Genomic DNA, 24,537 nt, shown 5'->3' with positions numbered 1-24,537 from the left:
CCTGCAAGGTGCCACAGGAACCCTTGTCTTCTTGGCTGAAATAGATTAACCTCTAAAACAGGGGTCAGCAACCTTTTTCAGCTGTGGGCTGGTCCATCGTCCCTCAGACCATGTGGTGGGCCAGACTATATTTTGAAAATAATAATGATCGAATTCCTATGCCCCACAAATAACCCAGAGATGCATTTTAAATAAAAGGACACATTCTACTCATGTAAAAACACGCTGATTCCTGAACCGTCCGTGGGCCGGATTGAGAAGGCGATTGGGCCGCATCCGGCCCACAGGCCTTAGGTTGCCAACCCCTGCTCTAGATCTAGATTCAAGGCTGGTGCCGCAAAGCATTTCTTAACAGCCAGATAAGGCATGAAGTTAGCTGAAAGAAGACAATTAATGTGCACTTTTAAACAATATAGGTAGTGTCTGTTGATGGATTGAAGTAGGATTGGGACTATGGGAATGAAGGATGAAGTTAATCCCCTGCACCTACCGGTATTGTAAGTACACTTACTTCTGGGACAGAAGATTCCTCCAGATCCCAATGGGAGTTTTGCCCCCAGAGTTAATACCTCTCCGTATGCACCAGGCTGCTGGACTTTCCAGGGGATTTTCCTGCTATTTAATTTTTGCAAGCTGTGTATTAATTCATTTCACACAATTCATATCACATCTATAACAGCAAACATGTGAAGGCTGCAGTAAGGAAGAAGTGCAAGAGGAGCACTAACACATTCCTCGTTCATGGTAAGCCAGGCACCCCCAAACTTCGGCCCTCCAGATGTTTTGGACTACAATTCCCATCTTCCCTGACCACTGGTCCTGTTAGCTAGGGATCATGGGAGTTGTAGGCCAAAACATCTGGAGGGCCGCAGTTTGGGGATGCCTGTGGTAAGCCATTCCTTCTGCCATAATGGGTTATCCAAACGCAGCCTGTCTCTGTCTGTCTCTTATGTACTAGAAATAATGTGAGATGGCAATCACGTCTTCCATGTCTACTTCTTTGAAACAAAGGTCATGGCCCACCCTATGGTTTGACAGGAAAATGGCCACCTCAGACAGTTGATTTTGGGTGTCCTAAAACAACAGAAAAAAACCTAACATTTTGCTGTTGTTTTATGACACCTAAAATCAACCGTCTGAGGCAGCCACTTCGCTGTCAAATTGTTATTTCATTAATTGCTGTTGTATTTTTACTTCCAGGAAGATGAGCCTGGGTGACTTTCCTTCTCAGGTGCCAAAATAACTTTAGTGGCCTTGGGTTTCCATGCATCTTAACCTGGGGGGGGGGCAGGGAGGGGGATGCATTTTTGCTGAAAACTGACAGCAATGGCTTTGGGTCATTCTCAGTATAAAGAGCATGAGACTTGCCTTGAAGACAGATCAATGTTTTATAAACACCACCCTTCAAAATAATTCACAGTACACTCAATGTGTTGGTTAATTGGAATTAAGACATTATATAGTGAAAAGTTCATTTTCCTGAGGTGATATTACGTCAGCAATGATATAACATTAGTATGCTAACATTGAGTTAGCAAGACACAGATCTGAAGATGGGAAATGCTAGTCACATTCATGATGGCTTAATATATCCTCAGAACAATGTATCAGAACGCACCTTGCTATCGCTATTTCATGACGAGGAAATACATGGTCTCATGTTTTGTACATTGTGGAATAATGTTCCAGAAGGGAAACACATTCAGAAAGATTTCTCAGAGCCCAAAGAAACATCCATATTCCATAATGATCTTTGTGTGCAACACTTATCTTTCATTTTTTATGCAAAAGTATGCTTGAAAGGAAGGTCTCGCCAAGGAGTTGAATTGAAAGTTAGCCATCCTCAGAGAAGACCCACTGAAATGGAAGTTCATTAAATTCAATGGGTTTACTCAAAGTGGGACTTTGATACAACCCAAAATGAACATTGATGATAGTGATTTGTGTAATAACATTCATCTGATGGCTCATTTTTCCGTACGTTGAAATTGTTGTCATAAAAATCTGGAAGAGAAGGAGGGAGATTTTCTCCGATTTGAATTGCAGGAATGTAACATTTCAAACTGCCAGCCATGCTAACCTTTAGAAAACATTCAGATCTAAGATGATATGACAAAGGCCCTATTATTTAATAATAGCAAACAGCAGAAAACACAGCCTCTCTCCAACTGCCACCAGAGGGCTCCTCCAGAACCATCTTGCCTTGAAGAGTGAAGACATTGAGCTTTCAAAAGGCACTTTGCAATGTAGTTTGTCTCCATTGTTTTATTATATATAGTTTAGATTGATGCTTGTTTAAACCATTGTGTGATAAATCAGTAAGTACAGAGGATTTGTCTACCATATCCCTACTGCCTGTGCATGGAAAAAAATCTCTCTTCCAGTCTTTGCCCTACACGGAATGAGAGGTTCATCATGACCAGTACCTGCTTTCTGGGTGGCCAATGGCTGTCTAGGATCTCAGGCAGAACCTTTCCCCATCACCTACTTCTCCACTGTCTCTCAATAGGAGGTGCCAGGGATCGAACCATTGCCTGCAAGGTATGTAGTCTTGCCACTGACTTGTGCTTGTTACCCATCAAGTCACATACACTTCCTCCCTTCAAAGCCCACATCTTCTACCAAGAGGTTCCTGGCCTGGGAGCCACTGCCTTATTCTATCCCTGCTATGGCTATAGGAGATTTAGGCATTGTCTCCTCCTTTTCTGTGGCCTTCTCTGCCGGATCCCTGGAAAGGGCTGTTACACATCAGTGTGTGCACTTGGGACAATGCCCAGGGTGCAAAGAAACACCAAACAAGTAATACGAGCTCAAGAGGCATTTAGATTTGTTTTCTTGAACTATCTCTTCCTCCCTAAGGGGCATGAAAAGCTAATTCCCAAAAGGCAGTTTGCACTAGCAGAAGACCTAGCTTTCTAAAGGGCAAACGGCAAGCTTCTGTTGTGATCACCACCAAGTTGTGGTAGCCTAATCAGCTCTTTTCCACTTTAGGGGCTAGCTGTAGTGCAAATTTAAACCATTGTGTGAATTGTTCATCATTTCCAGTTATGTTGCAATTCACATATTTCTTCCACTAAAACAGGAACAGATTATTTATAACTATTTAAGTAAAAAATATCTCTTAAGAAGCATGCCCTTTATTTATTTATTTTACTTTCCAAACTAGGCAAGTTAATTGAGATCTGTGATTTCAGAACTACGGAATCCTCCAGTTAGGGAAAGATGTCTCTTGCAAAGATCTGTTTTTTGTTGTCTGTTGCAGAGGCGTATATCCTATTAGAACATCCAAATTTATTACCAAGGCTTTAAAAATTCGTGTAATAACATTTAAAGGGGGAATGGGAAATGATTTATTCTGTATAGATCAGGGAGCAGAAATATAAACCACTATTATTAGCAGTATTCTTGTTGTTGTTGTTATTGTGTGTGAAATGGCTGCTCGCTAAACACAATAAATCGAACTGAACTGAATGAGGATCAAGACTGCAGCAGTGGGAGACAGGTGTTCAATCCTTTCCTCCAATTCATTTGCTATTTGATCCATTGGTCACACAAAAGTCTTCCTAATGGAGTAAATGGCACCCTTGGGGGAGTATTGTCATCAGCAGAAGGGTGTGGCAGAGGATTAAATCCCTCTCCCCCCACAGCATAGATCCCAGTCATTTCTCTTTTGGCCTGCCTCACCACACATGTCCTCCTTGAGTTTTCACATTTGCTCTCTAAGAACACAAATATGGTCCCTATGCAAAACTAAAATTAACATTTTGGAGGAATTCAGATTTTGAATTCAAAATCTGAATGTTTTGGTCTTGCTAGAAATCTCCCAAATCTTTATTGCACTGTTGTGTATATGTTTGGGTTTTGGTCATTCATCTCATAAAATAGTACAAGCAATCAAGTACCAAATATGATCTTGAGTCCCAATAATAAAGAAATGCTAATTATCATTCATTTTAAGTCAAATATGTCACAGCTCCAAATGCTAAATGTCAAATTGTGACTTAAACTTTGAACATCAAGCTTGACACAGGATTTGAAAATTTTTGTGAGCATTTACCCCCATATCTCAGCCCTCACTCTACACATTAAAGACTCACTATAAACACAGGACCTTGTCAGCCTTCCAAGAGAGCATTTGAGGGCTTACAGAGGAAAGGTAGGTGTGAATTGGCCTTGGGGCTAACATCCCTGTGCACACAATATTGTATATATTAAGCAAAATACACACTAAAATCCTCACCATTCTTTGTGAGGAAACACACACACCACAAACTGATGTGGAAATGTGGCCAACTGAATTTAAGACCAGAAAAATGAGAAACTAAAAGAAACCAAATTAGACAAATTATCGACTTCTATCCAGTCTCATGCATTATTTTGAACACCTTAAGAGGGCTAAAGTTTTGTAAGGGATTGTGTCCAAATTCTTAAAGTTGTGATCTCTCTCTCTCTCTCTCTCTCTCTCTCTCTCTCACACACACACACACACACACACACACACCCTCAAAATTCTCAATAAATATGAGAGTTCTCTTTGCAGTTTTTTATATAAAAAACTAAGAAGCTTAACAGAATTTTCAGGTCAGGCTGTCCTTCCACACAACTTTTCCTATTAATGTTTCCTTTGACAATGCTGAGAGGCACAAACATAGCATGGCTGGATATAGATGGGAACAGAACAAATAACTGATATGAAGCCTTTGAGTGTTACATAACCAAAGCTTCTTTCATAAGGGTATAAAACGTGATGGTGAACACCACCCCATTACTACATTAATGCTGCCATTGAAAGGGATACTTTAGTCATCATTTTTACCGTCAGTGTAAGATGAGGATTTTTCCATTGAACTAGCAAAGTTATTATTGTATGCCACCACAATCTGCGAGTGGTACGAGATTCCAGGCATTTCAGACACTTACCCAAGGTTCATGTTTCCTTTAGAATGAGGTACAGCAGAGACTCACTTCTGCAAATCACTACTCAAGGGGAAATAAATTTTCAAGGCACTCACAATAGCTGTTCTCCCCAGTTCAAAATGAACTATGCTAAAAATGTGCAGAACCATTTCCCTTCAGAACTCACAAGTAGGTAGAGACGTTTGAATCTGAATTGGAGGAGGCGGGAATTCTCCTTCCCTCTCACCACCACAGCAACAGCCAGGTAGCAGCAGTGATTGAGATACCTATCCCCCTCTCTTTCTCTTTCTTTCTCTACCTGGCTTTCGCAAATGACACCCAGGAGCCATCAGATATGTCATTTTCAAAGAGCACCTGTTAGTATGGCTGCCAGGTGTCAGGAAAAGTACACCTCTCAGTGCTGTAGCATCATACCAGCTGCAGGAGAATAGGGTAGAAAAGCAATATTCCTCCTAGTCAACCACAGAAGAAAGTGGTGAGTAGGGAGAAACTCTGTCCAATCAACTATTTTGGGGGGGAGGGGGGCTTTCTCCCTAGCACAAGGTACAGGACCTTGAGGTCTGAGAGAGGTGGCAGTTGAAGGAGAATTCAAATGAAATCCCTCTTGCTCACAATCACTAGCCCATTCTATATTAAGCCAGGGCAAAGCCACTCAACGCTAATTATTATTCCAGTATTGCAAGTGTCTGTCTGAAGGTAAGGAGCAGTTGATTTTGTAAGACAACCCTGCAGATTAATCACTGACGTGAGATCTGAAGTGGTGACTTCAAAGCTCATGCTATTAGCCACCGTACTGTACTACTTCATAGTGTCCAAAGTATTTCACAACTCTCATCTTGTTATCCTCACAGAGCATCTTTGTTATGACAAGTTTGGCTGAAAGAGAGACCAAGGTGATTAAGTGGGTCCCATGGCTAAGAGGAGTTGTCCTACATAAAACCCCAGAGTTATTAACTGTGCTACAAGCAGAAATGTTGAATGTCTTTTTTGTATATCTTGTGGTAGTAATGAGAATTTCTGTAGCTTCTTAGCTCAGATCAAAATAGCAACTACCAACATAAGACTGTATCCACCGAGATGATCGGCAATCATTGACTCCAGCTGAATCCTTTCTGAACATGTTGCCACATACACTATACAGAGTTGAATAAATCCAAACTCACACAATTCTACATTTCCCTATTTGAGAGAACCTTATAAAACAAAGTATATAAAGCTTGTATGTAATTACAAAGTCCCAGGGATTGGCTTTATGATATGAGCCTTCTACCTTGCTGAAGCTAAGCAGGTCTGGATCTAGTCCATGCCTAGCTGGATATGCACAGAACTTTGGGTTTAATGAAAGAGGAAAAGCAGGATATAAATGTTACCGGGGGGGGGCGCTAGTTTCCCCAATCTCCTTTATTTGAGTAATTCAACTGTGGAAGCAAAATGCAAAGCCTAAGATCACCTTTATGAGTATGTTTTTCATTTAAAATTTTAGTGGTAAGCCTGATTACATTTAGAAACATGTACAGTATACCTTTTATCACAATTTTCCAAGACATTTAAATGGAAGAGCTTAATGAAATGGACTATAAGACAGAAGCCAGAAGGTTCTCTGCCTTCCCTACAAGCTAATTATTATTTGAGCAGAATCCATTTTCTGCCAGCTTTTGAGAGAGATGCTGTTTTTCAGTAGAGTGGAGCTAAATAATTCATATATAAAAATGTTGCCACTTTATCCAAGTAGGAGAGTAGCAATAAGGTCCAAAGCATGTATTACGGGGAGCCAAGAAAGATTTCTCACTACTATTGAATAACCAAAGACTGTCTTATTTTTCTTCTTGTTGGCCTGGCGAATAAATAATATTTCTTCCTTTTGAGTAGGAAAATGGGTTACATTTTACCATCTGTCAAGACATGCTAATGCAGGAAGCTATGCAATAAAATAAAATAAAAATTAAAGTAGAGGCATAGAGCAAAGTAAACATAATGTGACTGGAGAACACCTGAAGTGGAAACTTGTGTGTTAAGAGAGACTGCACCAGCTGAAGAAAATAAAGTGTGAACCACTTTTCTTTTTTAGTGACCCCACAATGTTGAAGCACTGAGATTGCTGGGGAACAATAACAGACTCATGTCCTGCTTGTGAGCTTCCCATACGCATAAACACTCATGTCCTGCTTGTGAGCTTCCCATACGCATCTTGCTGGCCACTGGGGGAAACAGGATGCTAGCCTAGTTAGGCCTCTGATCAGATTCCCCCAGAGTGGCTCTTATGAGATATACCCTCCTAATGGGAAAGGAGTGACGCAAGTTGCAATTGCATACCCATTTACCTAAAAGTAAGGCACACTGGACTGTGTGTTTTGCTTCTCAGTAGGCACGCATAGGGTTGCCCTGGTTGCCACCAGAACTGATGAAGAGATTTTTGAGGCCCTTTCACTTGTTGCAGAGATAAGGAGCACAGCAAATGTATGCTGTAATATCCAAGGGAGGTAGGTAGCCGTGTTGGTCTGAGTCGAAGCAAAATAAAAAAATTCCTTCAGTAGCACCTTAAAGACCAACTAAGTTTATATTTTGGTATGAGCTTTCGTGTGCATGCACGAAAGAAGAAGTGTGCATGCACACGAAAGCTCATACCAAAATATAAACTTAGTTGGTCTTTAAGGTGCTAATGAAGGAATTTTTTTATATCCAAGGGAGATACAGTTTTCCCCACCCCACATTTTGCGATGTAACTGGCCCAGTTCCCTGGAGTGTGTACTACATAGCTGTCATATACTTGTGGTCATTAAAATAAGCTACTCTCACTAAATTGTAACATATAGAATAGGCCTAAGACTAAATAGCAAGCATTTCTTAATTCACTCATAGCCTTTAAGTTAGGAAGCTTTTTTCGTAGTTTCTATTTGCTCTTAAAGCATTATGTTATAGTATCTCAGAAAGTAGCCTCTCTATAACACAGGTTGGTTATGGTCTCACCAAGGATATTTGAACTGATGATCATGTAGCAACTTCTTTGTCTTAGAAGTTAAAAGTAATTAGAAAAGCCTAACAGTTAACTCGGGGGGGGGGGGGAGTGTCAAATCATCCAGATAAATTTCAAAATAGACTTCTACCACCATTCAGAAGAAATATTTACACAAACAAACTGATGCTTTTACACTGATACTATATGTAATTCACACCAAAGAACATCTCATAGATATCCTGACTGAGAATCATAGAGTTGGAAGGGACCCGGAGGATCATCTAGTCCAACCTCCTGCAACACAGGAAGTTTCCGCACACCAAGTCAGACCATTGGCCCACCTCATTCAGTATTGTTGGCATATACTGGTAGCAGCTTACCTTGGTTTCATGCAGGAGTCTTACCCAGCCCTACCTAAAGGCACCAGGGATTGAACCTGTGACCTTTTATATGCAAAGACTTATACCAACAGTAGTTTAACCCATGGCTGATCTTGTGTTGTGGCCATAAAGAAAAATTGAAAAGAAATACTACAGGAGAGGTAAGAGAGATTGTTTGTGTGCAACTGCACTCACTTGTTTTTTAAATTTTTATTATTCAGAGGCCAACAGGCTGCAGTCTTGTCACTTGGTCAAGAAAGAAATAAAGTCTTGACTGGCAGTTTCCTGCTGATTGAGAACACCAGAAAAAAATCCGAAATGTTATCAAATTTCATCACAGATAAAGAGATCAAGGATCTGGAAATACATACCCTTGTCGGTTCTTCCAAATTTTAAAATCAAATTACTTGTATAACTCTGGCTACTTCTTTTTTGAATTTATTTTTTGTTATCAAAGACAATGCCCAGAAACAGTACCAAAGAATCTGTTCATGGCATTGTTTTACAAAAGTTCCTACCAGACAATTATTTTATTGTTGGATGTACTCTTTATTAATGATGAGATGAACTAATCAATGAAATTGCTAACAAAACTCCTATAAAGAAAGGTCTAGGCTGAGTTTTGAATCTGTTGGTTGGAGCATATTCAGTGGTCATAACAACATCATCAGTTAAAGGCAAGTACAACTCTTACCCATCAACAGAACTAGGCATGGCTCTTCTAAAAGGTCACTGGATCTTTCAAAGAGAGGCACCATGTTTTAAATTCTGCACATACAAAATATGCTCATGTCACTCAAATTACACAATGCAGCAGTGTTAAAAGTCTTATTATAGTCTATTAATGGCAAAGAACTGAGCCCAAGGCTCATATATGACTCATGGGAGGGACATGTCCTCAAAGAGACAAACAGTATAAAACAACAGGTTCCCTGTTGAATGTGTATCAGTGTGCATGAGTGCAAGTGCATGTAACAAAAGAAGTCCAAACCATGGCCCGCTGAATTGTTCCAAGCTGTATATCCAGTCCGAATGATAAAAGGCTTTCATTTTAACTGTATGTTAAAATGCAAATTCATATCCCACAAAAGCCAACAGTATGGTTGGTTGAAATAGCTTCAAAGTGAGTGTTACTGCAAGTTGTCCTGCTTGTCTTTATTTGTCAGCCTCTGGATATGTGGGGTACTTGACTGTCTCAATTTTCTCTTTTACTTTGTAGGAGGGGTATAAGCCTGTTTTTCCTAATTTTCTATTGACGCCTTTGGAGTAACCATCCCAGTGGTTTCCAGCAACACCAATTATATCTCCAGGTTCCATAGGAATTTCATCAGCAGTTCGGGGATGATGAGCATAAATGGCAAGCTGGTTATGGGCATTTTGTCCCCCAAAATAATAGATATCATCTAAAGAGTGAAAAAAGGCTGATGCATCTGGATGCAATGTCTGCATTATTTCATAGGCAACTCGACAAACCTAGGGAAAGTAGTAACAAAAAGCACTAATTAGCAAACAGCATTACAGTACATCAGTTAAGTATTCCTTACAGAAGTGTATCTTGTCCAACTTTCTTTCTTCTCCAATCATTCATAAAGCATATTACTTCAACATTAAGCAATTAGCAACAGAATGCAACAATGTTAATCCTTGTATAATGTTTTACAGAACTCTTTTAAAACATTCAATTTAAAGTAATTTTAATTTGCTTACATCTGGAGAATGAGATAAAGGCATTTTGGGTTGTATCCAACGTTAATCATACTCAGACCCACTGAAATTAGTAGAGATGACAAATCTCAATGGGCCTAGTCAGTATAACTTAATTGGATGCACCTACTTTGTTGTCTTGAACTCGGACTTTTTGCACGCAAAGCATGAGCTCTACCACTGAGCAACTCACACTACAGCAGTTTATATTATAAGCCCCAAGCCTGACTTACTGAACCTTAAAAAAAGTTTCAATTAAATAAAAAACAGTGACTCATCCTCTGTAAGAAACTTCAGAACCTACTAGAAGCCCAAAGGACATTTACTACACTGGGTCTTCACTGGATCAAATTCAAATTCTTAGTATTACTCTGTGGAACCTCCTTAAAATTGGCCCAAGGCATCCAGACAACCTTCTGACTATGATCTTGCTTGGCAGTGATATCCTTCAGCAACTCCAAAGCTGTCAGGCTTAAGTACAAGCCCTCTTAGAACTGGAGATAGGAATGTCTTGGCATCAGGCCCAAGGCTCTGGATAATTGGAGAATATTAGAATGACTTATAATCTCATGACCTTCAGAGCAATGTGAAACCCTCTTGGTTTTCAGAGTTGCCACTAAATCGATTAAATGGAATATGAATATCAAGTCCAAAGCAGAGTAGCAGAAGGAAAAAGGAAATGAAAAATGAATAGTATACAAGTGCCAGAGAGCACGGAAAGAAAAATTGGTCCAATCACCAATTTTTTATTTCCTCTGTATGCTATAGAAGGTGGCCAGGAGTGGTGATAAATGTTTTAATAAAAGAGGTAGATGGATAGTAGGTAAACAAAATAAATTCAAATCTAGAGTGATCAAACATGTATCCCATTTAATAAACTTAAAGCACAGCCATTTATCAAAATCTCAGATTTACACATTCTCTCATCTATTCCTAAAAACAGTAATAACTGTTAATACTTTAGTGCATATATGAATTACTAAACACTATTTCTGACTGCTTCACTCTGAAGCCACAGTTCTGTGTCCACAACAATGACCAAATATGCTACCACTAAGGCTGAAGGCCAGTATCTCTTTTAGGTATAACAGGTGTCTCGTTATAATCAAGAGAGGTTTGACACTCTAAAATTAGAAGTGGGTAACTTTTTTTCACCTTAAAAAAACAAACACTGCAGCCTTATCTATTAATTAAGCCATTTCTGCTCATTTTTATTTACAAGGCCAAAGCAAAGCCATCATCTTTCCTGATATTATTAGGTCTCATTGATATTAAGATGAATGGTATTTAAATTTCTTGTAGCTTTTTAAAACATCTATTTGATAAATTTAAAAAATCCTTGTACACAGGAAAAGGACCTTTGAAAGCACACTGTTTATTTTCAGATATGTTTAAAATGGAAGGACTTGTCCTCAAAGTCACAAAATATGGGCATGATCCACTTGTGAACACAAGGCCCATTGAAAAAAAAATAGGAAGTGCACAAGAAAGCAGGTGAGCTTTTCAACATTTTGCATAGTCTGTGACCAATTCTAGACAGAATAAGCAACATATTCAGTGAAAAGGGACACAGACCTGGACACATTAATATAGCTTAAGTTTTGTTTTATCCAATCTGGTTGGGAGTAGGGCTGTGCAATAAATTGCCATATTGTTGAATACCGGTATTGAAATAACATTGTGATGAGTTTTTCAAAAAGACAATATACTGGTGAACAAAAGGTAGAAACTTAACAGCTTTCCAGGGGGTAGCTCAACTGACTAATACTTTGCAGATTATTTGCAGGCACATGTCTCCAGCTTTGTTTGCTCTCTCCCTCCTCCCTCCTAATGATAATGAAGATATGCCCTCACACAAACCAGCAAACTCTTTCAGCTTCACCTGTAGCTTTCCACTTAAAGGTAAAGGGACCCCTGACCATCAGGTCCAGTCATGTCTGACTCTGGGGTTGCGGCGCTCATCTCACTCTATAGGCCGAGGGAGCCAGCGTTTGTCCGCAGACAGCTTCCGGGTCATGTGGCCAGCATGACAAAGCTGCTTCTGGCGAACCAGAGCAGCGCACGAGCTTTCCACTTAGATTTCAGCAGAGCCTGCTAACAATCTAAGAGGGATCCCCCATGCCTAGACAATCAAAGAGGCAAAGTAAACTGGAAAACACTTCTTTCTTCCCTCACCAGTGAAAAAGAGAGGGGGAAGAGTTTTTATTTTCTATTTTATGGGGGTGTTTATGTTGTTGGTCCCCCCTAAATAGCTTTCCTCCATATTAAAAGGAAGGGTGTTTTTTTAATTCAAAGGAAGCTATCTGCTTGCTTGCTTGCCCTCCCTTTGATAAAAAGGAAGAGTTTGGTGGGATGAGGGTGGGGGCGGGGAGAAGATTTAGCTGGCTGCCTTATGCTGAAATGGGAGGTTGGATACTATGTGAGAATGATGGGGAGGGTGTTTTTTGGTAAGCAGTGAAAGCAAATGTGTGTCTACTCACAAGCAAGCCCTATGGAATTCAATGGGACTTACTCCCAGGAAGGTAGAAGTAAGTTTGAACTCAGTGGGTTCATGCACAGATTCCACTTAGACCTCTGAGTGGGGAAGCAGATGCAACTTGACTAGTAAATCACTTAAACCACTCATAAATCAGTTGAAAATATATTAAATATGATATATGGAAGCTTATTTAATATTTTTATTAAATGTACTACTTCCTTACATCTTAAGGCTCTCCACCACCACAGGGAGCTTCATCAAGGCCCTCGGCTGCTGCGGGGAAGCACAGTGCACCACCACCATGGGGAGGTATGGCTGGACCTTCGGCTGCCGTGGGGAGGCATGACAAAGCCCTCTGCTGCAGCGGGGAAGCACAGCGCACCCTCTGCTGCTGCAGGGAGGTTTGGAGGGATCCTCTGCCCCTGGAGGGAGGCCCAACAAAGCCCCCCGCCACTGCAGACAGAAATCATGATGTTGAAAACCAGATATTGCCCAGCCTAAGTTCTCCAGGAAGAATGGCTGACTTGTCCATAATTTGACATTGACTTTCTATACCTCTAACCCAATCATAAAGTATCTGGGAATGAATTATTAGATAACAGTCTGAAACTAATGATTGGGGAAAGGGCTGTAGCCACACTCGAAGTTTCCTTAGTCACATGTTATGCTGCTGCTAAAGTGACATGTGGAAAACAGCCTTAAGACTCACATATATGCAGATTTCTATGATGCTCAACTATATCTTTTCATGCAAGTACAGAATGGTATTGCTGGCTGACTTTCTCGACCACTACAACTTTCATGATGATTCCAATTCTACGATTCTATAACATACTTTTCTTTTTTAATCAAGTTTATTTCAAATCCACAAACATTAAAAAGCCTTGCCTCATTAGCAAATCTGGTCAATCATCAACTGAAGAAACAATACAATCGGTACTAAAGTAAGCAACAAAACCGAAATTGGAATGGTTTAATTATCAACAAAATTCAGTGTTCTCCTAGCTATGAATAAACGTAGGTGTTTCTTCACCAATATAGTCACTACAGTTCACAACAACTGGTGCCACTTGATATTTGATTATCTGTTCTCATACTAAGTTGCTATTTGAGTTGAAAAGCAAGTACTACTAAGGTAGAAAGTTGTAGTATTGGGTGTAATCTTCATGTGCTTATTTCACTTCTGGAATCTCCTTGTTCATAGGGAAATTAATATTTGTTTATTTTTTATCCTATTATACTATGAGGCACACTGTTGAGTGAGGTTCAAGAATTTTAGACTCCTGTTCTAAACTGGTAAAATTGTTGCACATCACCAAATGTTGGTCTGCTATCCCCACCTATCCTCACACCACTGGCATTTGCAGACCTCAGCTTATGTGTGAAAAAACTTTGCAGCAATAAAGGCAACTGGATATAGTTTTTTTAAAAAAACCCACCTATTTCTACTTTCAAAATCTAATATTTTAATTTGAATTACATCCCAACTCCTGACCTCCAAGGTAATACACAATACAAGAATTACACAATACAATACAATGAAAAATATAAAAAGCTAAAGCATTTAAGAGGATTTCTGAATACCATAAGAATTGATCAGATACTTTTTTCACTTAATGGAAATGTTATAAAATATACAGATGAAAGATATGAACGGTAAAGTAACAGTACTTTATAGTTCCAAACCTGAAGAAATGAATACTGTAGCAAAGATGATTTATGTGCAACAGAATACTTTCTGGGTTCATAATTAAAAGGCTAACCATGGAACATTCACAGTGAAAGAGGCATTTGTTACATTTTTGCCTTGAATGAAGTTAAGAAATGGTTTGTCAAAATGTCAGTCTTTAAAAACAGTTTAATGCTTTGTAGTGCATATTGTTCACTTCTTGATTATAAAAAGTACAACTCTTCAGCATATACTTGAACAGCATACCTGAAAAGGCTTGCAATATTTTATAATCCTATAATCTCTTCCATCATGCTTAACTATCAAGGAAAATTCTCTGCAGAAAAGGGCAATTTAAAAACCATCAATGCAGGTAGCTAATCCACATTGTTCCAGGTACTGCAGTAGATGGGGAACACCGTAAAACTACTGAGAAAGTTTTAAATATATATTGCATTGCTGTCATGGGAATTAATCCTCTGATACTAAAATGGTGAAAAAGAATATTCTGTTGCGTGGGGGAAAAATCAAATAGTCTGCAGTCCACCTTCTGACAGAAAGGAAAACTGTCAGTTTGGAAGAGAGTAAAAACCTAACATGGGGCGGCCACAAGAAAGAGGCTGAAGGGAGGATACAGAATAGGCAACCGAGTGAGGAAGAATCTGAAAGAAAGTAAAAGGGAAACAAAGCTTAAGGAAAGAATATAAATCTATATAGATCTAATAAATAAATAAAAAGTGGCCCTGGAAACAAGGAACTAAGGAACTGGGAAAAGCCGGGGAATAAAACTCAAAAGCGCTTAAGATAGCAAGGACCGCTATGAAAATATTTTTATTGGCAATCCTGTTGATGGAGCAATCCTATATTAAAGAAACTCTCAAATTTGGGTCAATAATAATATACAAATAATACTAATAGTGATAGGCCATTATTATTTATCATTATTTTTCTCTTCTTTTTCTTCATTTTGTTCTTTAATTTTATTTCATCTCTTTCTCTTTCCCCCTTGTTATATGTGCAAATAAAAAAAAATCAATTAAAATACAAACCCTTAAATATTGAAGGGAAATTTGTAAACTGTTTTAAAACAATCTATCGCTGGTATTTAACAGCTCAAGATAAGAGCACAGCACTTGGTTTGATGTTCACTCTTCAAGGTAGACTTCTTAGAACTGCTAGATTGGTTCATTTAGGCTATTTAGCGGTCTCCATTAGTGACATTAAGATGTCACTAGCAAGTTCTCAAACACTATGTGACTGAGAAAGCCATCTCCTAATGTTTGTCCCCAGAGGCAATATACCTCCGAAGACAGATGATCCAAAAATAATAATCAACACTATCCTCTTCATGAATGTGATTATCCCTTTAAGGTTAATTAGCAGCCATCACCACATCTGGCAATATAGTCTTCCAGTTAATAACCAAGTTGTTTGAAAAAAGTATACCCTTTTGTTTGTCCTAAACCAATAGAAAATCAATTGCAGCCAGATATCCACTGAGTTCCAATGTTCTGACATAATACTTTTTTCTACCAAATGTTCACATTGTTTATCATTTACATTTCTTTTGATATATCTCCCATATATCTCCTCTACAGCAGGTGCTGCAACCTTCCAACAATTTGATTTCACCACTACCTCCAAGACACACTTCCACTGTCTCTCAAGACAAAAAAATGCCAACAAATCTCTCTACCATTGCTCCCCATGTTCATCTTTTTCAAAGGGGCAGAGTTTTAACTTCCAATCACTTCTCTTAAACTTACTATATTTTCATGAAACAAACCATGGATTGGATCCAGTGTCATTATGCAAACTAGTTCCACTAATGTGACACACTTACAGGAAGAGGGGGGGGGGAATTATTTTTTGCTGACTCTTCCTCCAATTCTCGCAACCTGCTCTGGAAGGGTGGGGACTTTCCAGAACATCATGGGAGGCGACTTGGGGATCAGCTAAAATTGCTTCCTCTTCCTCCTTCTGTATGTCAAAGGGCATGTCTGAATGCAGCTCATTATTTCTGAGATGTAACAAGCAGAGCTACATATTTCTGTGGTTTCCTTTTTTAAATACAGTAGTAGTTTTGCTCTTGTTTTTAGGGATGTTAGTTTTGCATTGATTTTCTGCATGTTAGGAAAGAGAATAATCTAAAGGCATTAGTAATGCTTGTATATTTCAAGCATTTCATTGTACTACTAGTTACAGGTAGGTGGCCGTGTTGGTCTGACGTAGTCGAAACAAAATTTAAAAATTCCTTCCAGTAGCACATTAAAGGTAAAGGGACCCCTGACCATTAGGTCCAGTTGTGACCGACTCTGGGGTTGCGGCGCTCATCTCGTGTTATTGGCCGAGGGAGCCGGCGTACAGCTTCCAGGTCATGTGGCCAGCATGAAAAAGCCGCTTCTGGTGAACCAGAGCAGCACACGGAAACGCTGTTTACGTTCCCGCTGTAGCGGTACCTATTTATCTACTTGCACTTTGAGGTGCTTTCGAACTGCTAGGTTGGCAGGAGCTGGGACAGAGCAATGGGAGCTCACCCCGTCGCGGGGATTCGAACCGCTGACCACCTGATCAGCAAGCTCTAGGCTCTGTGGTTTAACCCACAGTGCCACCCGCGTCCCAAGCACCACCCACATCCCATATGAGCTTTTATCAGGTATTTGAAGAAGTGTGCATGCACACGAAAGCTCATACCAATGACAAACTTAGTTGGTCTCTAAGGTGCTACTGGAAGGAATTTTAAAATTTTGTTTCATAGTACTACTATTGGTTATAGGAAACCACTAAGTACTATAGCCATTCATGTTTATATTGTGCTACTGGTGTACTGATATACAGAACTTTATAATGTGTACCACCTTACCTGTGAAGAAAATGTGCAGACAAGGAAGTCTGCCTGAGACAAAAAGTGTATATCCAGAATAACACCCCGTAGAGAGTTTTCTGTGTACCGATTATGGAGACCCGCTGACCACGAAATGGAGTTGTCACTAATAAACTCATAATTTGGATACCTGCAGGGGGGAAATGCACCACAAATATCAGCATTCAGTTTTGGAGGTTGCATCCAAAGTAGTACATCCCATCAGTGCAAGGATTTTTGCTTGTGCAATGGAACTTCCGCCTCCCCTCAAGTACCTTCTAAATCTGTTCGGGGGGACGGGGGACGCCGCCGCCTTGCTGCACAAGTGGAAATTCGTGCACTGACAGGACTTGTTAATTGGATACCACACTTTTAAATTAAACAGATTTTTTTCACCTCTTAGCAGTTTGCTATGCCAATTTTGCAGGATTTTTATCCACTTCTTGTAAACAGAAACCCATGACTCATGTATGTCATAATCGACCTGCAAATTCAAGAACAAATTGGAAGCTTTCAGCTGTATCTCATAAGAATTACGGTACTATTAGTGGAGCCTTGTTCTACCATACCTGTTTTGGAAGTATGTATATAAAGCTCAGCAGTTATAGCTATTATCAAATAATATGGTCAAATAATATGTATTAAATAATAATATCAAATAATATGTACAATAATATGGTCTTACTTAGATTTTGCCTCTTGCAATAATGAAGGATCATCTGTAGCCAAATAGACTCGTTTTTTGTCAATATGCATTCTGCGGGAGAGAAGTTGGAAACGTTCTTCAACATGTACCATATATTCTTCAATGGGATGAAATGCTGCTTCAGTTCCCACTTTGTCTGTTCTTCGGACATGAATACTGCAAAGAAAAGCAAACAAACATTTCTCTTGATCAGGGTTTGTTTGTTTTTGGGTTGTTTGTCCTTCACTTTCATTAGAACGGACTGTAAAATAAATTGGCATTAGAATATATATTATTTTCAGAATAAATTTGTCAAAAACCACAGAGCAAGGGCTTGGATTAGTTACATGGCTGAGGGTGGGTGGAGAGAAGTAAAGATCCTTGAAAACCAAATAAATAGTTGGAGGCCAAATGCCAATATATTTTACACATGTCACAGTAGAATCACAGCATTATGATTTTGCAAATACCTTCAAGGTACTAATGTTCCACATGGTCAGCATGGCCTCCTTTTACACACAAAACCAGTAGCTTAAAATTTAGTTGCCAGCTCACAGAATTTAACCTTGTGTGAAAAGACACTGCATTTATCTTAAATATGTATTTGTCAAGAGGGTTCTTAAGGCATTTCACTTCTCTAGTTTCATCCATACTAAAACATGCCTGCTGAACTAAAACACTGGAGTAAAATTAATTTTCTCCAGGGTTTCTGGAAAGGAAGCTGTCTTTTATTGGGGTAGTACTATAGTTACTTACTGCTGCTGATTTGATTGCGATTCTGTGGTTTCAATTATGGCTTTAATTGTGCCCTGTCTTGTTTAAACTAGCTGATGCTGTCTGTCATCCACCTCAAGACTGAAGGGTGGAATATAAAAACAAACAAGAAGAAATGTTTACTGAAAAGTCCCCTATTAAACTTCAATTTTCTTTAACATCTTGTTCATTTCCCCACAAAACTGATGACTGAATGATAGGAATAGATTCAAACTAGAAGTGTCTTATTTTAAGTATGTTAATAAGTTATAAGTCAAATATATAACCAATATTATGCAAGTGGCTGAGTTCTGAAACCCAAGGAGCTATTGTAGATGGATAACAATATTAGTATGTAAAAAGGTGGAACAAGAATTACACTAATTTTTAGAGAGCAATTCCATACACTGAACTCTTGGTGCACTGTATCCAAACATTATTAAGACCATTAGTGCCAAATTAGATATGACAGAGACAGGAAAATGCTTATTCAGAACCTTTTCTGTGGCTGCACCTAGATTATGAAACACTTTATCCCTTGAGGTTCAAGTAGCACCCTCTTTTGCCATTTTCTGCAGGTCAGTGAAAACTTTCTGTACCAACAGGCTTTGCTGCATCACTTTAGATAAGGATCTGCATTGAGGACTTCATCTTTTTTTAAATATGTCATGTCTTCTTTGTTGCTTAATTTATTTCTATTATGATTTTAATTATTTCTATTGTGATTTTAATTTAGTCTTCAACTGGGTGTAAGCATAAGTCACAGAAATCTTATAAAAGTATTAAGTATGCCTTCTCCTTTCATATCTAAACCAAGCAAGGGTGGGCAGGAGCCTACATTTCTACAAAAAATATGTAACTGTCATTACAATGATGCCAGGTGACCCATTTTTTTGCCAGGTGACCCATTTTTTGCATAGTACTGTACTGATCCTGGAGGATCAGCTGATTGTTGGCACTTCCACAGCACTATTCATGGGGCTTTGCAGATGCAGATGAAAAGTCTTTCAGCTCAACCACAGCTTTACCTGCCCTGCACAAAATGTCAGTGGCAGGGTAGATGGCCATGGCTTGGCAAAAACAGTCAAATCAGAAGGACTGGTAGGCCTAATTAGGCCTGCAGGCCAGAAGTTCTCCACCACTGTTATAGACATGAGAAAAAAAAAGTTCTCTCTCTCTCTTAGGAAGTTCTTTCAAAGGATTAGACAAACTCATGAAGGACAGGACTATCAATGGGCAAACAGAGCACCCACATTCAGAAGCAGTTTATCTCAGAGTACTAGGTTCTGATGACCAACACAGGAGGGCTGCTGACTTCATGCATTAAAATAATAAAGTAGCAAAATAGGTTTAGGACAGCATCCTTTAGTCACAATGCATTTTGAGTTATGACTTTCCAAGAAGTGTTTCACAGCCTTCTGTGTGAAAATGAATTCTAAAGGTGGTGAAATGTTCTTGTTTACTCAGAAGTCCTACTTATTTCAATATAGGAGTAAGCATGAATAGGGATCTGGCTAAGATTGTAGTCGTAGTGCATAATAAAATATCTTACCCAATAACTGGATGTTTAAAGCCAAGTTTCCTTGTAGATTCTTCTATTTCCTTTTCTAACCAAGGCTGTGGACGGATCAGGTATTTGACAAACTGTGAGACCCACCACACTGCAGGATCCCCATGGACACGAATCAGCCTGTCAGCCAAGTCTTCTGGGATAGCCAATGGCAAATATGGAGGTCGCGGGTGTAGACTGTCAACTATGGGTAGCTCTATTACTTGAACCTCTTTATCATTTGCCTCACCTATAAAAGATACAGTATTAGTTAATACTTCAAAAACAGATACATAGCTTTCCATACAACCAAACAGGAGATCATTTTTACCAAACACACAATGTTTTCTTGTTTGATAAATCACCAGATTAAGTATAAAAGAAATAATGTATGTAAGAATATATACAAACAAAAATAAGGTGACAGAAAAGCACTACCGATATTATTTTGCAGAACAAAATCACTCATCCCTGGTAGAAGTTCATTGGAGTTTAGACAACTTTCATAAGCCTGGCAGAGGTGCCAAAGAAAGAGCAGGTTCCACAATTCAATTTACAGTATCTGAACAAGTCTGGGGTTTATGACCACATGGAATGTTGGTATGGGCATACTAAAATGAAGGTGACAAAATAGAAGATTTCCAAGTGACTTGCCTGACAAATATTACTGAAGAAAGGCTGGATCACAAAATGTAGAACTTATTGTTGCCCTCATTTCCCAGCTGAAAACCACCCACTCCCAACCACCCATTCTTATTAATATCTTGCATGTAGCACCTGCAATATTTCAGAGTTCTGGCAAATGATTCAGCAGCAACATCAGATATATTTGAGAACACAATAAATATTCTAGATTGCTTGCAAACTAAATGACCATTTAACCAGTTCATCCGTACCCATTGTTCAAGAACTTATGGGCCATTCCGTGAAAAATGAGCCTGATAAGAAAAAAATTATTTTTAAAATATACTTATTTTACTTATAGTTTCATTAACTAAACATATTAAAGTTCAATATTCCAAAGGAAAAAAGAATTTGAAATTATTTTTTTCATGAGAAATTTGAGCTTGAAGTTTCAGTATCACTTTTCTGATTGTGTAGCTTAATTTTGTTCATTTAGGTTGGCATTATTTTTTAAAGATAAACAAAAATTGTGGTTGTCATTGTTGGTATATTATTAAAGTGAATAACTTTGTCTACACATTGGACTTGAAAATTTTTAAATAGGTAAGTTATTTCTATTTTATTTTTATTATTGAATGGGATGCTGTTTCAGTGTCCCACCCGTGACAGCAAAAGGTACAAAAGTTTATTTTGTGATAAAACTAATTTATAGGTTATGTTTGTTTTATTGTGGGAGTATGTATTAGAGTATAACACACCTATCAATAATAAAAATGCAGTTAATTAATGTAAACACCATGAAATTTTAATAATTTTTTTCTGTCCCACCCGTGACAGTTTTCAGCTTGTTTTATTAGGTTGCTAACTGTTGTAGCTTGAGTTAGTGATTTCAGCAAGTGATTTCAGCTCTCTGCAGACAGGAGACAGATTCCTCATGTAATAATTCTTTATTCTGGCAAACAAGACTGAGGGGACTGAGGAGAGGGGAACTAGCTAGAAAGAGATACATTTTGGAGGGAACAATCTCAAGCAATCACAAAGCTGCCTTTTGGTGGAAACCAATAAGACTAAGGAGCCAAATGCAGCTGCTTGAATGAACCAATAGTAGCTGTTCCTTCTGGAACAAAGGCAGTTACCGTTACTTTACCCTAATGCGAATACATACAGTAATACAGATAATATAACCTTTGAATCAATACACAAAATGGGAAAGACTACATCTGCAGAACGTATGAGAAAGCTGCGTGAAAAACTAAAACAAGATAAAAACAAATGTGAAAGCTTCAAAGAAAAGGAGAGGGTCAGAGATAAGAAGAGGCGAGAAAAGATGAAGTTGGTAAAGAATTTGTCTGCAAAATCACTTATGGAATACAGACGGAAAGAAACTGAGCGCAAAAGAAAGTACAGACAAAAGATAAAAGAAAAAGAATCTAGGCCAATTGGCGACACTACTATTCCAGAGATTGGGTCATTTAAATGCCCACAATCTCTTGGAAAGGCTGTTACCAAAGTTAAAAGAGTGTTGCCATTAAGTCCACGGAAAAGAATAGCCGTGTTACGAAAGCTTGTGTATGAGAGTTCACCTCAAGCGTCAAAAACACTATTTGATAAAAGCCCTAAACAGAACACCAAAAGTTCTATTATTTCACAAGATAATATCGCAAAGGTCCATGAGTTTTATAATTCAGATGATATTAGCAGGCAGGCACCAGGAATTAAGGATGTCAAATCTATTAAAGATCCAACAAGTGGAAAAAGAATCAAAATCCAAAAGCGGCATATGAATATGACAGTCCAAGAGGCCTATGCCTTATTTAAGATTGATAACCCAACAGTTGAAATCAGCAAATCAAAATTTTATGAACTGAGGCCTAAAAATATTGACTTAGCTTCTCAAATGCCACACAATGTTTGCGTTTGCAAATACCACGCTAATTTCAATTTCCTAATTGAAGCCATAAGTAGGAAAGACATTTTTTTTCCTTCCACACATTCTGATCTTTTGAGCCTTACTTGTTGTGATTTGGAAAATGAAAAGTGCATGAATGGTGAATGCAAAAAGTGTGTACTTAATTTGCACACCCTAATTGATGAAGACTTAAACATGTCGTCTGAGATTTTCTGGAAGCAATGGAAAGATGACTGTTCTAGCCGGCCTAAGGTTTTTGAAGCAAAAGGAACCATAGAAGAAGCTGTCAATGAGCTACAAAATCAATTTAGTAAATTTAAGAAGCACTTCTTTGTAAAGCGATTACAAGCTAAAGCTTTCAAAAATATGAAGGACACAGTAGCTGATGATGAGGTGATTCTTCAAGTGGATTTTGCTGAAAACTATTTGGCAACATCGCAAGATGAAATCCAAAGTGCACACTGGACCCACAACCAAATCACAGTATTTACTGGTTGCGCTTGGACTCAAGGCAAAGTACGTTCTTTTGCCGTGGTTTCGGATCACTTAACCCACGACAAATACTCAGTATATGCATGCCTAAAAGCCATAATTGAAGAACTTAAGAAAGAATTTAACAGACTGACAAAGGTCAAAATCTTTTCTGATGGGTGTGCTGGTCAGTTCAAAAATAAGTACACACTGTCCAATCTGTGTTTTATGCCTGAAGACTTTGGTGTTGATGGGGAATGGTTTTTTTTTGCTACATCCCACGGCAAGGGTGCCGTGGATGGGATTGGTGGATTAACTAAGCAAGCAGTTTGGAATGCAGTGAAACAAAGGAGAGTAGTAATCAATTCAGCATCAGATTTTGTTAAATGTGCTGAAAAAGCAGTACCGAGAGTGAAGTTTGTCCTTTTAACACCTACTGATATCAGTGCAAATATGGCGATGCTAGATGAGCGCTGGACTTTGGTGAGGAAGATTCCAAACGTGCAGTCCAACCATTTTTTTAAAGCTAAAGACAAAAGAAGTTTAGTTTATGGACCTTCTTTTCAAAAGTCCACCCACGTAGTCTTCACAGAACTGTTCAAGTTAAAAGTTTCTGATGTTTACAGAGATTCTGATAGTGACACAGAAAAACAAGATGGTGTAGCAAGTTGTACAAATGAAACAGATGTGCCGGTGGTTGGAGTGAAGCCGTTTGTTGATGGAGTGACTATTGGGACATATGTTTTAGTTGAATTTGAAACAACTACAAAAAGACAAAGAACCAGGCCTACTAAATATAGATATGCTGCAATATGCCAAAGTAATGTTGAAGATGATGGAGAAGTCAAGGTGATGTGTATGCGAGCAGTTAACAATTCTGGAAAGCTGTTTCAAGTTGATGAAAAAGACATATCATATGTGCAGTTTGAACATATTCTTAGTATCTTACCCCAACCTAATGTTAAACGAGTCAGAAGGAACATTTTTTATGAATTTACTGAAAATGTAGATGTGTTTGAAAGTGGTTAATTGGCCCAGAGATGGACTAGAAGAAAATATTTTTAAAATAGATTTTAATTTTAGTAAATACAACATTATACTTTGTAGGCTATAGTAGATAGTAAGTATAGTAATAGCAAAAGGTTTTTTTGTAATTATTCCATTTTTAACAACCTTAATTGTATGTTAAATCAAGTGTATGCCAGACGCGTCCCACCCGTGACATTTCATTGTCCCACCCGTGACAGCATTTTTTCCTTAATTTTGTATCATTAAATTTCTTAACCTAAATTTCTGATTGCATAGTTGTAACCAATAAACATTGATTTAAACAGATATGCTGAGTTTATAATTGATTCACCTCCCAACTCACAGAGTTTTTCCATAAATCAAACTTATCTCAAGCTCCGTGTCCTTTTTTTGTCCCACCCGTGACAATACTTTAACATTTAATAAAATTGTCAAAAATATCCATAAAAATAATAAAAAATTAGTAAAATGTTCAGTATCTTATTAAGAACATAGTTCAAATTTTGGTTGTTAATTTTTATGTATATTTACATTCTTACACATGTGTGA

At 38.4% G+C, this 24,537-nt stretch overlaps 1 protein-coding gene across 4 annotated transcripts in view; it reads right to left on the bottom strand.

The window, feature by feature from the left end:
• Positions 1 to 8,448: 8,448 nt before the first annotated feature.
• The window catches only part of FUT8 (fucosyltransferase 8), a 96,120-nt gene continuing 80,031 nt past the window's right edge, over positions 8,449 to 24,537 (bottom strand). For all 4 annotated transcript variants that reach the window (XM_035114093.3, XM_088654469.1, XM_088654460.1 and 1 more), the window contains 4 exons: positions 19,959 to 20,205; positions 17,654 to 17,830; positions 16,969 to 17,119; positions 8,449 to 9,726 (listed from right to left, as the gene is read on the bottom strand). In XM_035114093.3, coding sequence (XP_034969984.2) covers positions 9,409 to 9,726; positions 16,969 to 17,119; positions 17,654 to 17,830; positions 19,959 to 20,205 — 893 coding nt within the window. In that variant the 3' untranslated portion in view covers positions 8,449 to 9,408. The remainder of the gene's footprint in view (positions 9,727 to 16,968; positions 17,120 to 17,653; positions 17,831 to 19,958; positions 20,206 to 24,537) is intronic.

Source organism: Zootoca vivipara, chromosome 1, assembly GCF_965207765.1.
Source record: "Zootoca vivipara chromosome 1, rZooViv2.hap1.1, whole genome shotgun sequence".
Taxonomy (NCBI): Eukaryota; Metazoa; Chordata; class Lepidosauria; order Squamata; family Lacertidae; genus Zootoca; species Zootoca vivipara.
The sequence above is the reverse complement of the archived record's forward strand: the minus strand, read 5'-3'. Positions and strand labels throughout refer to the sequence as shown.